The 15,263-nt window shown below is 49.7% G+C and overlaps 5 protein-coding genes across 5 annotated transcripts; 1 reads left to right on the plus strand and 4 right to left on the minus strand.

Moving 5' to 3' along the window:
• Window positions 1-1,354: 1,354 nt before the first annotated feature.
• COCVIDRAFT_39236 (hypothetical protein) lies at window positions 1,355-2,064 on the plus strand (the record flags this gene model as incomplete). Its single annotated transcript, XM_014699413.1, has 3 exons — window positions 1,355-1,450; window positions 1,594-1,662; window positions 1,942-2,064. 3 exons carry the CDS (start codon window positions 1,355-1,357, stop codon window positions 2,062-2,064), a joined length of 288 nt encoding a protein of 95 aa, XP_014554899.1.
• A 3,306-nt stretch (window positions 2,065-5,370) lies between these two features.
• COCVIDRAFT_39237 (hypothetical protein) lies at window positions 5,371-5,730 on the minus strand (the record flags this gene model as incomplete). Its single annotated transcript, XM_014699414.1, has 1 exon — window positions 5,371-5,730. The coding sequence occupies one exon, from the start codon at window positions 5,728-5,730 to the stop codon at window positions 5,371-5,373; it is 360 nt and encodes a 119-aa protein (XP_014554900.1).
• A 1,221-nt stretch (window positions 5,731-6,951) lies between these two features.
• On the minus strand, window positions 6,952-7,752 carry COCVIDRAFT_103790 (hypothetical protein; the record flags this gene model as incomplete). Its single annotated transcript, XM_014699415.1, has 1 exon — window positions 6,952-7,752. One exon carries the CDS (start codon window positions 7,750-7,752, stop codon window positions 6,952-6,954), a length of 801 nt encoding a protein of 266 aa, XP_014554901.1.
• Window positions 7,753-8,507: 755 nt separating this feature from the next.
• Window positions 8,508-9,613, minus strand: COCVIDRAFT_17431 (hypothetical protein; the record flags this gene model as incomplete). Its single annotated transcript, XM_014699391.1, has 3 exons — window positions 8,508-8,846; window positions 8,903-9,503; window positions 9,567-9,613. The coding sequence occupies 3 exons, from the start codon at window positions 9,611-9,613 to the stop codon at window positions 8,508-8,510; spliced, it is 987 nt and encodes a 328-aa protein (XP_014554877.1).
• A 1,059-nt stretch (window positions 9,614-10,672) lies between these two features.
• Window positions 10,673-14,556, minus strand: COCVIDRAFT_28074 (hypothetical protein; the record flags this gene model as incomplete). The annotated part of the gene is made up of 2 exons (XM_014699416.1): window positions 10,673-10,882; window positions 10,951-14,556. The coding sequence occupies 2 exons, from the start codon at window positions 14,554-14,556 to the stop codon at window positions 10,673-10,675; spliced, it is 3,816 nt and encodes a 1,271-aa protein (XP_014554902.1).
• Between the last annotated feature and the right edge of the window lie 707 nt (window positions 14,557-15,263).

The following is a 15,263-nucleotide window of genomic DNA, read 5'->3' on the forward strand; positions in this document are numbered from 1 at the left end:
GACTCTTGTGCTGTCTCGAGCCGTCCACATGCACAAGATGGCTACTATACACCCAGCGCCACCAGCCTTACCACTGGCATGTTGTGGGAATGTATCAATCAAAACACTGGGCGCCGTATCCACCCAATTGGTGTAACAGATTGTAATAACAAAACCATGTCCCGTCTATTGGGTCGCAACACCTGTTAGTCGCAGAGTCCAGCAGTCGAATGAGCGGTGACGAGCGAGTATTAGTAGTCAGAAGGACCGATACCACATGCATGGTAAGCGTATTACCCTTAGATCAGCAAAGTGGAGAGCGACGAGACAAGAGCAACATCAAAGTCTTGGACTAGTTCTATTGCACGGCAGAGGTCAACGACCTGGTCAGCGCGAACCGCAACTTCAGAGTGGCCGACGTGGCGGCCCAGCGCTAGACGAAACCTTGGAGTGTTGAGAAGCGCCCACCGGTCTCCGGGACAGTCCTTTTCCCTGGTCAAGACGGTACCAAAGGTGAAACCAAGGGAAGGCAGAAGAGAGATGAAAAATCTCCGCCTTGTAGAACTCAAAAAACGGCGTCATTAGCTCGGAACAAAGTCCGCACTTAGGACACTCGCGGGTGCAGCTACGTGCGTCATTAGCCTGCATGTCGAACATTCTTAAGCGAGACAAGAGCGGACGTCTCTAGCCCGAGAACCGGCCACAAGCATGATGACACTTGCACAGAATCACTGTCCTTGCCGGATCATAAAAGCCATTGTCAGCCGTAAGTTTGTCGGAAGATAGCGGCGAGGCTTGCCGGGAAGGGCGGCCTAGTATCGTATGTCGTAGCAAAGTAAACATGTCCAATTGGTCGGATTGATGCTACTAATATACAAACAAGACGTACGCGGAATGTCATTTCGGCAACGCCAACCCGCGTATACACATCTTGGGTACAGTATGCTGGACATTCCCTCATTAAAGCTATACGAACGGCTGATCATGGTACTTGCTTTGCTATATCGGAGGTGAAAACTGGGCCAGCGAAAAGAATCTTTTGCATGAAAAGAAAGTTTCAATGTTCAGTGGATCCTAGTATTACTAAAACGTTATTGTGTCAATGGCCAAGCGGACCGTGACTAGGTCTCTTATAGCAGTCCCGACGTTATCCTGACGAACCTACATTGCTCTCTCATGGTACCCAGCATACTCGGCCAGATGTTACACATTGGATACATGTCATTCAAATGATATCTCCTTCCCCAATAGGGGGTTGTATTAGTCGTTATCTCGCAAAAAACTGCCGCGATAGCAGGTCTGATATGTTCAAGCGCCAAGGTGCTTCATTCGAGCATTGTGCAGGGATCCCACGACCACTCTGCGAACAAAGAACATGGGCGCAGGAAAAACTGACGTGGATAGCTCGCGTATGTGCCTATCAGGGAATTTCTTTCTCTATTGTGTGGGCATAGTGTATGCACATACATACGTACGTTGGCTAAGGTTTCCCCTCCGCGTTTGGAAGTCTTATCCGACCCAGCCTTCTCCAACCACCATCCCATGTCTTGGGGACTTCAATCGCATCAGCCGTTTTGTTTTTGTTTTGGCGCTATATATACTGTCGTATAACAGGCTACTGCAAAGCCCAGACTCCCGCCGCCCAATGCTCGCATGGACATGGTATCTGCGCAAATTGACCGCGTGACGGGTCAAAAACCAAAGTCTTTATATCGACCCAGCTCGTGCGGTACGTTGAAGTATCCGATCCCGCCCTGAAATGCAATCATCGCCGATGAATATTATACTCTAGTTTACATCCGTTCTCGAGCGGCCTTGATGAACATATCAGTAGCGGATGACACAAAATTATGGAACATATTCGAAAAGGTGATTGAACAAACATACCGTCGATGGATCGATGATCGCAACCTTGCGACTGTCCCTGGTCTTTCTTTAAACACTATTCCGTTCAACTAATAGGGTTTTTTGGTTTACGATATTCAGCTAGTGGATCCACACGTTGCTTCAACACATCGTGGTAGAGCACTTATCCACCGGGAGAAACCACGGCCGTCGGGTCATGGCACTGGTACCGATGACTAAGGATGCGGGTTAAGTTCGAGAAGGAGATTTATGTACCTCGGTTCGCTTTACATTGTAAAAGCGAAGTATCACGCAGTACACGGACGCTTAATGGAATCGATACCCATGACTCGATGTCTGAGGAACATTTATGATCCGTCCCGCAGGGTACGCCAGACCCCGACATCATGACTGCCGACCTCAAAACTTCCATACTCGAAGTGGATAAACAGCACTTCTGTAAAGCCAACACATGATATCTGACCAATGCACTCCTACTCAACACAACATTTCGATTCGACTGGCGATATGAGTTTCTCATTCTGAAACCTCGAGCTGAATTCTCTGCGCTAAAACCCGATTTGGGAAATCGGTCGTCCACATCCGTCGAGATCGGCTGGCGGCTCTTACTATCGTCAGCACGGGATCGAAGCTTAGTGCTCAAATCAGGACGTGATGCGTGGACAATTATCACCATCGGCCCCCTTTAATCATCTGCCAGATGTTTTCACGACGATCGTATTTCTTGTGGACAAGTCAAACTGAAGTTGAAAAGTATCCTCAGCTCCACAATTAGGAACATATACAAGTTATGCACGTGCATACAACTGGTTGATATCTCTGGAGCTCGATTCCATTCGGCCAACTCCTCCGCAAACAACCCTTTCCGCATTATCCCGCTGCCAATCAACTCAGTTTGGGCTTTGAGTTATATTCCTGACTTTGTTCGATATCATAGTTCAAAAAACGCGTTGAAGTTGACCTAACAACGAACTGAACTGTCGCTCCCCGTCAAAACATAAGGATTGTAGGCTGCGTTTTCCATTGCTTTTGAGATGATCTTTCTAATCCAGTAACACAGCAAACAAAAGATGAGTGGCTCTCATCCGACAACAATTCATAGCGCAGGAACATCACCACTACGGCATCTGCATGTAAATATGTCAACTCACACTGAGAAGTCGTGTCGAATAGAACGAAACTCAACATACAGCAGATTCAAAATATTAGACTCTCGTACCAATTACTGAACAGAGGTGATGATAAAGCCGACGGTACATACGCATACAGTGAATCCATCCTTCAAAACAAAGAAATAATCTTCAGACTCCACATCCAGACTTCCAAACCCATTTCAACAATCGAATCCCGTAGTAAAATACTATTAGTCTCTATTCTAACCCTCCCCATCCTTACCTATGCCCAGAATGAACTGATTGGTGTGTATGTGGTAAGGGGGCATATCCAAGTTATCCCTAAGGCATCACCAACACCACATATTTCATTTTGGAGAACTTCAAGGGAAGTGAGATCAGCGGCATTGACTACGTAGCGAAGCTTATAGACAAGGACGACTCCAGAACTTCCATCATACGCTGCGATCAACCAAGATTCAGATACACCTGCGAAAACAGCTGTACGTCATTATCACTGTCTCACCTATAGAATATTTCGAGTATAGAGCAATACAATGCTGATGAACGGAAAATGTTTTGAACAAATGGAATCTTCATTCACTAATGAAGGATGATTATTTCGGTCGTGTAGTGACCCTCGGACTGAAGATTGATCGTTCGAATGCTTATATCAGTATACATAATCAACAAGAGTAAAATGGCTTGAGATGAAGTCCTTTATAGGACCGGACGTCTGTAATAAAAATGCATAGGGTGTAGCTTTGGCTACTTGCTTCGTTGGAGGGAGATGACTCTTCGAACCACATGTTTACCTACCAATAGCTTATTTAGCTGTTTCCATTTACCATGCGTCATCATAGTATCACATACAGAAGAACCAGAAGCATATAATCAAGGACGTCTAATGCATCTGCCCTAAACACCAATCAGCAATTTTGCTCATGTGGAAATCAAGTGAGTTGTCCAGAGAACATTGTAAGCAGTAAGCCCATTACAAGCATCAATCTAGCCAATTACAGCTTGCCATGTTCCAACCTCGCATCACCCAACTCCATTGCCGCTTCAATATCCACGCACCTCCTGCACCAAGGCGCACAATCCGTGTCAACTTCTTTCTTCCAACTCCCCCGTTCCGCATATCATCCACCCCAAAATGCCTACTACTAGTCCGACTCACAGCCATCTACAGTCAAGTAAACGCATGTTTTGAAACTTGCATATACCCTCAAGGCATGACTACTCGGTTCAATTTACGCAAAGCCAATCTACAGTAACATATCGCTGTGCCAGACCCACAGGACTTTGAATCTAAAGAGCCACATACTGAGCTTCCGTTACCTATTGTGGCCTCGAATCGCCCAGATAGTATAATCGGTACCAACAGCATGGGACCCATAGAAAGACGAGTCAACCCATTATGATATCACGAGCGCAAATGGTTCTGAATCATATTTTGGGTGCAAAGAGTAACAGCCTGGAATCAGTGGTACACTGTGAATAAATTCGATATGGGCTGTCGTATTCAGATGTATTCAACCCACGGGCTTATACCAACATCCATCGCTTAACATCTTCGCCAATAATGCCAGCAAGTTTAGCCGGATATCACATGCAATTTCCTCCAATCCCATCATACTCGCATTCATAACTTTCTACCCAAACAACAACAAGAAATAGATAGGTCAAGAGAATTGATCAAAGCCGTCGAAAGCTCTCACAACTAGCCAAATGGTCCAAAGTCCAAATATTCAGCGATTCACACAACGTTTTGGTTCGCGAGTCACGCTTATAAGCTAACCCAGCTTAGTTGCATAAGAAAAAAAAGCAAAATACAAATTTCACAAGCGTTTCTATCTTCGTACCCTAGCTACACAGCATGTCCTTCCCCGTACGAGCATGGTATCCCCCATCTACACTAACCACTCACCCCCAGCTGACCCAGCCAAACCCAAGCGAGGCGGTCAAAAACCTACAAAGCGCCCTCAACTTCCGCCCTCTTCCGCTTCATTCCCAGAAGAGACGTTGTTGCGAACTCACCGCCGCAACAACTTCCATCGAGGGTCAAGCGCTGATCCCGTGATTGCCATGGGTACGGTACTACCGTAACCCCGCGCGCTTCTTTGCACCTCAGCAAACGCGCCTTTTACGCCCTCGACCACTGCGCTGCGAGCGTACAGCTATTCCGCCTGTAACTCTTTATAGCGCATTTCTTTGGTCGAAAATTCCCAAAAAGCGCCAATACTGCCCCCACCCCCCCTTTCCAGCGACCTCAGTGACGCAAAACATGGCTGTTCAATCTCATGCACACACACACCACCTATAACCACCACCGTCAGCACATCATGTCCCCACCCCAACATAAACACAATACATACCTTTCAACAAAACCCCCGTCTCCCTCCTTTTTCTTTCAAACAGGCATCCTGTGCCTCTTACTCAACCGTCTCCTCGCACGACTCTCCTTGCGCCCATGCACCTCTTCAATCGGTATTTCGCCATACCCGCTTCCCAGACCAACAACAGCCTCGCTCTCAGCCACACTCGCGCCGTCTCTCAATGCGCGCCGCTCTTCGCGCCCGCTCTCGCCTTCTCCCTCGTAGAAAACACCGCCTAGCCGCCAGTTGGACGCCGAAGACTCATACAGCGCATTTGTCGATGGTCGCACGAGAACGCGGCGGGAGCGCTGCAGGTGCGAGACGTCTGTGGTGTGGGTGGTGGCGTCGCGGCGGAAGAGGTGGTCTGGGAAGATGCGTTTGAGGAAGCGGGGCATCTTTCGTGCTTCTTCAAGGGATATATGTGGATGTATGCGCTATGTATTTGTTTGTTGTTTTATCCGCGGTTCTTTGTGCGCGCGCGCGCGGGGGGGGGAGGGGTTGGTGGTGGGGAAAATAAGTTATGTAGGTAAAAAAGATTGGTTCGGGTGCGGGTGCGGCGGTGCGCGATGGAACGGTAGTTCAAAGATAGAGAGATGTATCTATGTAACGTAGTAGTTTGAAACGTATACGTACAACGTAACTGCAGGAATATACAGAAGAAAAAAAAGGTCCAAAAAAAGATGTTTATGCAGGGACTTTTTCTTCTACCCTTTTTCCGATTTGTCCTTTATTTTCTTTCGGGGAGGGGAGGGGAGAGAGAAAGGGCAAGCTTATCTAGGAGTAAGGGTCCCGTGCGGAATTAATTGATTGGGGTGGCGAGGGGGAGGGGGGGGGGAGGCGGGGAGTGGGCATGCGGACGGTGGGTGGGGTGGGCAGCAGGCCAGACTATGCGAAACAGTAGGGGAAACACGGTGGCTGATTGGTTGGTAATAAATGGGGTTTCGCAATCTGATGTGCGGGTACGGCTGAAGAGGCCGTCTTTGTCGTGTCCCAATGTACGCGTACAAAGCTGCATCTGGATATTTTTTTTTAGCTGAGGGCGTTGAGGGCTCGCGCGGCAGCTAGCGGAAAAGGTGCGAGCCAGTCGTCAACTGTTTGGCTATGATGCGCTGATGGGCGAAGGGCTAGCTGATGGTTGTTGATTTTTTAACTGGAGCACCTTAAAGTAATGATCCTTTCATGACGCCCCAGATTGGATACTATCCGGTGAAGCCGTTGGTTTGCCAAGTGCATTTGGTTGGATATCTAAATTCCAATTCCCATTATCACCACATGACCCGTGTGAGCAGCTATGTGTACCCGTGACACATCTGGATAACGCCCTTTTAACCTTGGGCGGCCTCCTTAGATCGCAACCCGGCTCCAGAACTTGATCTCCATTAATTATCGCTCACCGCTGACGCCCAAACCCTTTAGTACCCGAATCGCCATGTGTGTTTCAAAACACCAATGCACCGTCTCTATTCCCACCCATCTCTCCACCCTCATTATTCACAAGCTACAAAATTGTCAAGATGTCTCCAATCATTACCTCCTTCTTGTACTTACCATGTATGCCTCGTAAAAGAAACTCCCAGCCTCACCAATCAGCCTCCACCCATATATCATCTTCCCCACTACTCGCGCCCATTGCGCACTCTCTCCATCGACTTGCAAAAAGCACAATCACGACAATGGACTTGTCGAATACGTACCATTGTATCAATTGGTACATACGGCCTAGACTGCATCTCTTGAATGCCATCGCCACTGCTGTGCTCCGCCCATCTGAGAATCTCGCTCCACCTCATAACCTGATGTTCCGATTCTGGTTCATGAGCCCCGTCGCTGGACGTCTCATCATGAGCAGCTGGTTCAGATATCGCGATGGGCGTTGAAGCGGGACTCGGCGCCGAGTCTGCTTTGGTGATGGCGGGTGCATTAGTCACTCCTTGGGTATGTTGGCGGCTCGCAATGTGCGCCCATGTGGTACCCTGTGCAGCTGTACTAGACAGTTTGACTGGAGCTGGGTAGTAAGGTGAGAAACCCGCAGTGGCTTCCTTTGGCGGGACTTCCTCGTAAGGCTCCTCTTCGTATTCCTCCTCGCCCTCGTCCTCCTCAACATCCCATGGTGTACTGTTGTACCCGTGATCTCTGATATAGCGGATCGAACGCCGCTGTTCATACATTTCCACCCTGATGATGGCGCTGCCTAGACACTTCCCATCTGTCTCACGCTGGGCACGCGCTGCGTCGCTCGTGGTCCGGAAGCCAACGACGATTGTTGTGATACTGCTCCCTTTGTAGATGTTCTTGTAACTTACCGGGCGATAAGGTGAGAACAGCTCTTCAACCTGGTCATCAGCGACGTAGCTTGGGACGTTCTTAACGAAGATGAGGCGTTCATTTGACACCCTGGTGCCAGCGACTAAAGTCATGGTAGTAATTGAGTGGTTGAATTTTGGTTGTGTGGCGGATTTGTGGAAGCAATACGCAGATGAGCTAACTTTATAAAAGTAGAGATATAAGCGCGAGTGAAAGGTGATCGGAGGCAGTCTTGGTCCCAAAAGGTTTTTGTCTACCCAAGGTGGAGGTGAAGCGGAATCAATCACATGCAATCAGCGCTCACTCGCCCGCCAAGCATGAGGAAGGGGAAATTCCAATACAAATGTAATATTATTTGCCTCATTGGTGCGCTTGCACTGACAGGAAGGTGCACTCACCAAGGGTAGTATGAGATCATTCAAGAGGCGCCAAGGTGAGGCCTTCCCAAGGTACGCTGTGAGAACACGTGTACCTGAGTCATTCAAACTGTATGAACACCATTTCAAGTAGCTTGAGTAATGAACCAAAGCGCTCCTGCAACACATGGTGTCAAAGCGGTTATGCGTGACGATGATACCTACGGTGCGGTGCGCTCAAAGCCGTTAGTTACACCTTCACCTTGGTGCTAGTTGATATGATCCTTCACAGACAGGGAATATTCACCAGTACCAGGGTAATCCTTAATCTTGGCTATTATATCACAAATGAGTTACAGATGCCTTGAGAGTCTTGGAAACTTCCGGTAACTTGAGAGACGAACACATATAGGGCGAGCCGACACATGAGATAAAATTACTTTCTATAATCAAACATTGCATGTTCACACTATCGAGATATCATTCTATTTCTGTTTCATATACTCAGACATCTAGACAATGACCTTGTGTGGCGCTTCCTTCTCTTCGGGCTCGTCGAAGATGTTGACGGGCCACCTGGGCTTGTTGGCAATGTAAGGAATGTTGAATCGCCTTCGCTCCTTCTTTCCAATCTCCTCGACCTTCTGGAAATCCTCCTCGGACAGTTCAACCTCCTTGAAGTTCTCCTGGATGCGTGAGGCGGTAACTGACTTGGGGATGACGGAGTGGCCGCCTACTTGAGCCCAGGCGAGGATAACTTGTGCGGGGGTAGCGCCAATTCGGCTGGCAACTTCTTTGATGGTGTCGTGCTGAACGAGAAGAGGGACGCCGAGCATGTTGTTACCGAATGCCTGAAATTAGGGTTAGTGCTGTTCGAACGATAAGTTGGAGGGAAAGCATGTCTTACCGAGTACTCGGTGACGTGAATGTTCTTCTCCTTGCAGTACTGGATGAGTTCTGGCTGGAGGAGACGTGGGTGACGTTCGATCTGGTTGGCAGCGGGTGTCACACCGGTACCGTCAATCAAAGCCTGGAGGTGCTCCTTGGTGTGGTTAGAGACACCGACAGCGCGGGCCTTCTCCTTAGGCAGCTGTGTCATGGCCTTCCATGTGTCGACAATTGAGACTTCATCCAGCATCTTGACATCCTCGCCCTCCAAGGGGAAGAGGTTGCTGTGGACATCGGACCGCTCGTCAAAGGCAACGGGGAAATGGACGAGGTAGAGGTCGAGGTAGTCGAGGCCGAGCTCAGCCAGGCAGTCGTCGAGAGCTGCCGGTACGTCCTGTGGACGGTGCTGAGAGTTCCAGAGCTTGGATGTGATGAAGACGTCCTCACGCTTGAGGCCAGGGACCTCACCACCAAAGGCCTTCTTGAGGGCTTCCGCAATCTCCTTTTGGTTGCCATAGACCTTGGCGAGATCCAGATGACGGTAGCCAACCTTGAGGGCCTCAAGAACGGCAGCGCCAACCTGGCCAGGCTCAGCTTGCCAGGTACCAAAGCCCAATTGCCTGGAAAAAAAAGTAGTCAGTGAATGTCATCATATGTACGTACTGTGCTATTGAGGTACTCACGGGATGGTAGCGCCAGTGTTGAGGGTAACCTTCCTTCCGAGAGACATGTTTGCAATTAATGTGAATGGGGTATCTTGGAAAAAAAAGTAAAAGAGTCTGTGATGAGCTAAAGTGCGGGTGCTGGGAGCTATTAAAAGGTAGTCTGGGGGAAAAGTTGTCGGAGGTGGGGTGGAGGGGTCGGAGACGTCACCGAGCCTCAGGTCGGCGGCATATCCAAGTCTAGCAGTCTCTCCGCACGTAGGCTTCCTCCGAGATCCACTCAAGCTTGCATCATGTGGTGCTCAGACTGCGTGGCATGGCTAGATGCTGGATCTGAGAAGGCGTCATCTCTTTGCGGGCCATGTGGCTAGCGAGATGCGTTGCTGAGATTGGTGGAACAATGGCGGCCAACACGAAACCTCATGGCCATTCCCAGCAATTTCGTCAAAACACCTGTTGCGCTCGCCAGCCACACCGGATAAATTTGACGGTAGCCTAATCGAATTGGAGTTGGAATCCATTCTTGGATTGAACGCGCTTCCATCACGGTTCCATCTTGGAAGCTACATGTGATATTACATAAGCAACTGATTTTTCTGTCCTTTTCATGTACGCTACAGTCTGCTATTATTTAGTAATACAACTATAGTCTACGTAGTAGAATACAACAACCAGCTCACTCAAAGCTCATACAAGTCATCGTTGTTGTCACGATTGGAGCCAAGGTTGGGGGAGCCACCTTGTCCCAACAAACTAAACGACTCCATTTCTTCTATACTTGGAAAAGAATGAAGACCTGTGCGAGTCTTTGTCGACACGGTCCTGGTATAAGATGAAAGAGCTGGGTCAGTAACCGTCCCAAATGCAGATGCAACAGCAGCAGACACTAATGTAGTTGGAAATTGTGGAGCTGGAGCTGGAGGATCTGCTGCATCAGGTACTGTCAATGACGGTGCTCTGTCCCTCTGCTCGTGATCGTCTCGAACCCCGCCCAAACACAGCCAAAATCCTTCGCCAAGACCCATCCATAACTCCAGAAGACGCAGATAAGTAAGTTTACATTTCTTGCTGACTAGATCCTTGATTCTAGTCCCAGTTCGACCGATGGCACGGTACGAGACAGACTCCTAGTCATCGCTGTCGTATTCTTCGTCGTCAGCCAGTAGTGCAGGGTACTGCCGACGGCGGAGGTCTTGCTCGAGGCCGCCTTCAGATTCGGGATCGACATAGCCCTTGCCTCCTACAATTGAAAGAAGGACAGGAAGTAGAACAAGAGCGTGAGTAGAGGCCCAAAGCACGAGAGCGACCCATACGCGGAAGTAGTAGATTTCGAAGATCTAGCAAATCATGTCAGTTCATGCGCACAATATACTGATATAAGATATATAAAACGGATGGCACATACCTTGCTCCTAGTGAAAGCCAACACTCCTACTCCTAGGATCTTCGTGATGGTAATTCCGCTGACCACACTGCTCGCTACATTGACCATGGCCGTCCATGCGCGGGCATCACGGCCCCGGAAGCGGTGTCTCGGTGCCCGCTCCATAGTCGCACGACTTGGGAAAGTGAATGCTCGAGCGATATGTGCCGTGAACTCGACGCTAATACCCACACAAATGATGAGGTTGACCAGTGAGACGGCATTGAGCGAAACACCAAGGACAGCCATAGACCCGATAATGGCGGAGACCGTCATACCAACTACCAGCGTCACAACCAGTGCGGTGACGATGGAGCCGAGCATGATGGTCGTGATGACAAGTACTGCCGCTAGAGCAGATCCAATCAGAGCACCAGCCAGGCGAACAATAGATACGTACTGGTCGAAGAAGATGTAAAACTTCGAGTATGGGAACACCTCGGCTTCGACGTCCTCCGATATCTCTTTGGAGATGCGGCGCGCTGCCTTGTATGCAGAGATGAAGTCTTTCTGCGAGCGCAGCGGGGTATGCGAAGTACGGAAATGGGAGGCGGGAATTGTTAAGTGCTTGGAGTCAATGACAAGAGCATCCGAGTACGCAGCTTTTCCGCCGATGGGACAATCTTCAGTGGTTGGAGCCTCAACCCACTTTTCCAAGTACTTGATGAATTCCTCGCCTTCAGGCATACCATAAAGAGTCATGTTCCAGGATGGTTGGCGATCTTGGAAACAGGGCTTGCCATTCTCCACACAGCACTTTTCGTTTTCGGGATTCAACCACAGGAAGAAATCGTCAAGCCAATTTGCGGCAGAAGCTGCAAGATACGAAACTTCGGGGCGCTTGCGCTCTGCTTCGATGATGTTTGCCAGACTGCTTCTGTCACAAGCGGAGAATCGTCCACAGAGCTCTTTTTGCGGCTTGCGCTCAGTAACGTTGAGCTCCTTTGTGACGAAATAAACCGGAGGACCGACATCAAGGTAGTTGTATAGGTCGTTGAAGAAGGGGATTAGGTAAGAATCGCTTGGAATAGCAATACGTTGATCCAGACCAAGCTCAACTTGGGGGAACAGAGCAATGCCAGCTGTGAAAATTCCGAAAAATAGTGCGAGAATGCCAATCTTGGCCTTCTTACCCAGAATTGCTGGAGCATATGTCTTACGTATGAAGCGTTGTAGTGCACCTTCCTCTCCCACTGCAAAACCCATACCGACTGGATCAGCGCGCTTAACGCGAACGCATGGGAAGCAATCCGCACGGTTTGATTCAACACGTTCCTGGTTAAGGGAAAGTACGGCAATGAACATGGTAACCTGGAGAATGGCGTTGATAAACACAGCTCCTGCGGCGTATGCGGCAAAGTTGCGAACCGCAGGCATACCAACAGCACATCCTAGAGCGAATGCAGTCGTCTCAGTAAGAGCAGAAAGCAAGATCGAGGGGCCCATGCGTCCGAGAGCTCGAGAAACGCGTTCCGGGACGGTTCCTTCAGGGTGGCTGATGTTGATGCGCTCAAATTCGTGCACAATAAGGAAGATATTGTCTACACCAACGGCCAAGACAAGGAACGGAATCACCTCTGCTATGATCAAGGTGACCTTGATGCCGGCTGCTGAGAAAAGACCAACCGAGGCAGAAACTGACATGAGTACAATTAGAATACCCACTATGCCTAGCATGAACTTGGACTGTACTAGGGCGTTGGCGGGGTTGCGGAGGATAGACTGAACAGTGAGTGTGGTTGAGCCGAGCGCCAATGATGCGTACAAAAACATGATGATGTAGCTGATCACCACGATCTTAGCGTCTGTGTTGGTGCTCTTGTTGAGCTCTTGCTCGAGACTGACTTCAGTGTTGAAGCTCAGCCGAAGGCCTCTCTTATTGGCCTCATCGGACACGAATTTCAGGTAATTCTTCATTTCGTTTTCAAAGTCCATTGCACGTTGCTCTTCGGGGGTGCCCTTGGGATGATTTCGTACAACCCAGGTCACCACAAGTGCCTTAGCGTCAAGAACGCTCTCCTCAACACCACCGAAGAGAAGATGGGAATCGAGTGGCTGCTGGAAGGTGGGGAGACACTGAGATGGGTTGTCGACACACTGTAGCAGGTCATCCTTCCAACTGCTCGGTACGACGTTGGCGAAATCACCTTGGAAGTAACCGGTAACGGACTGAACAACACAATCATCCCCTACTGGCTTGAAGCAAATCTGATCTAGAGTAACACCGTGTTCGGCAGACTTGAGACGCTGAATCTGGTTCTCAACACCGAACCACCAATCAAGCGTTTCGTAGCTGAGAACGGGACCGGGACTGCCGAGTGTATCGTTGACGAGGAAGGCTTGCTCAGCGCGAAAGAAAGGTCCGAATTTCTCGTCGAAAAAGGCCTTTTCTTGAGCAGCAGCGGAATCTGGTGAGACCCACAGATTTACAGGATCGGTCTCAATCTGGAACTGCATCCAGCCCAAGCTCATGAGGATTACTACTATGATGCTGGTGATGATGGTAATGGCTGGGAAACGGGCGCAGATGTATCCAAGACGGCTGAACATGCGATCGCACCAGGTGTTGACAAAGTAGTGCTTGGTGGGGCGATCTAGCATGCCAACATTATGTACTATATCACCTTCGTCCTCATCGTCGCTGGGGCTCGTGTCTTGCAAAAGACGCATTCGCTCAGTCTTATGTCTCGAATGTTTCTGATATGCGACATGGCCAGCCACAGCGATGCATAAGAGTCCAATGAAGCAGGAGTAGATGATGATGACAGCAAAGGATAGGCAGGGAAGCAGGCCGACGCGGCATTGCTTTCCTTCTTGGACAGCCGGAAGCTCAGTGCAAGACGTGCCACAGTCCAGACAGGCACAACGGTACTTCTCATCTTCGGTATCACAGGGATAGGCGTGCTTGTTCATCGCGGTCATGCCAGGGAAGAGGTCTTGAGATGGTCGCGGGAAGTTAATCTGAAAAGGCGAGCCTAGGAACTTCTTATCGCCCAGAAATTTCAGAAACTGGGTAAAGTTCTTTGCGCCACCGCCGATGAAGTCCATAGCCTTGCCATTTGTCGCACCGAACTTGACATCCTTGCAGCTGTCGTAAAAGGTCGACGCGTACTGGTCCGCGATTAAGTTATCCAATTCCGTTACTAAGTATTTGTCGCCCTTAGGCTCCGTTCCAGTAATATTAACGAAGGTTGACTGGTCAGGGGAACACGTGAATGTGCAGAACAGGTTGTAGAAGTTTTCCTTGCAGGCAGGGCAGGCGTTGATGATGGGGGTAGCGCGGTCGAGGTTCGTTTTGAGGGCGTCAAGCTGATCTTCGTCACAGCAAATGTCTGAATCGGACCACTGCGTGCCACAAATGTCTACAAGCTTCTTGCGTACGTCGTCGTCGGGTGTTTTGGCTGGACTGTTGTCCGGGCAAGGCAGTTCTGAGCCAAAGAAGCCCTGCTTTCCACATTGCCCCCTCATTGCGCACCTTCCCTTCTCATGTTTTGCTGTGAGGTCTGGGCCGGCGAGAGCAGATCCAGCAAGGATGGAAAGCAGGCCGACTGTTATCGCCTTCCATCCCGGTGTGTGTCGTTGCCTCATGATGACGCTTTGCGCCTGTGCGCCTCCTTGGTCCAGATGGACGAAGTGTTTCGAGGACGACAGCACGGCTGAACGTCGTGATATATGCGCAAGCTCAGTGAAACAAGTGCAAGCTGGTGATGGGTTTGGTCGTGTGTGGGTGAGGCGCGGTGATGAGGTAGATGCAGCTCTGTGAAGCTCCTCGGCTCGGCAAGATGCGAGCGGCGGTAATGCGGAGCTCTGTCGACCTAGCGAGCGGATAGTCAGATGATAACAAGTTGATTCAATACTAAAAGTGCAGCAGATGCTGGAGAAGAATATAGTGGGCGGGTTATTGTTGGGGAGGGGAGGAGATGATGGTACGCTGAGGCATGAGCGCGAAGCTAAACACTGTCTGGGGTGCGTCATGAACGTCACTGCCCCGGACGCTTGGCTGGAACGCGCAACGCCGCCCAGGAACGAGAGCGGTCCGCAATCGTGATCATGCGCGCCAGCCACCACCAACGCTAAACCCGTCGTCATGTGACATGTTGATTTGTTTTGCTTTTCTGGCCTTGCATTCACATCACACACTGTTTGGACACTGGCGTAAGAAAAAGCATGTAATCAATCTAATATAAATTCATACTATATAGTGTCATGTTCTATCGTGTCATGGCCCCGAATGCCGTTCCATGCCCAATTCATCAGTGGTGTCTTTCGACGGGTATCCCTTCTCTTCTTTCAAC

This window comes from Bipolaris victoriae (genome assembly GCF_000527765.1).
Source record: "Bipolaris victoriae FI3 unplaced genomic scaffold scaffold_62, whole genome shotgun sequence".
NCBI classification, from domain to species: Eukaryota; Fungi; Ascomycota; class Dothideomycetes; order Pleosporales; family Pleosporaceae; genus Bipolaris; species Bipolaris victoriae.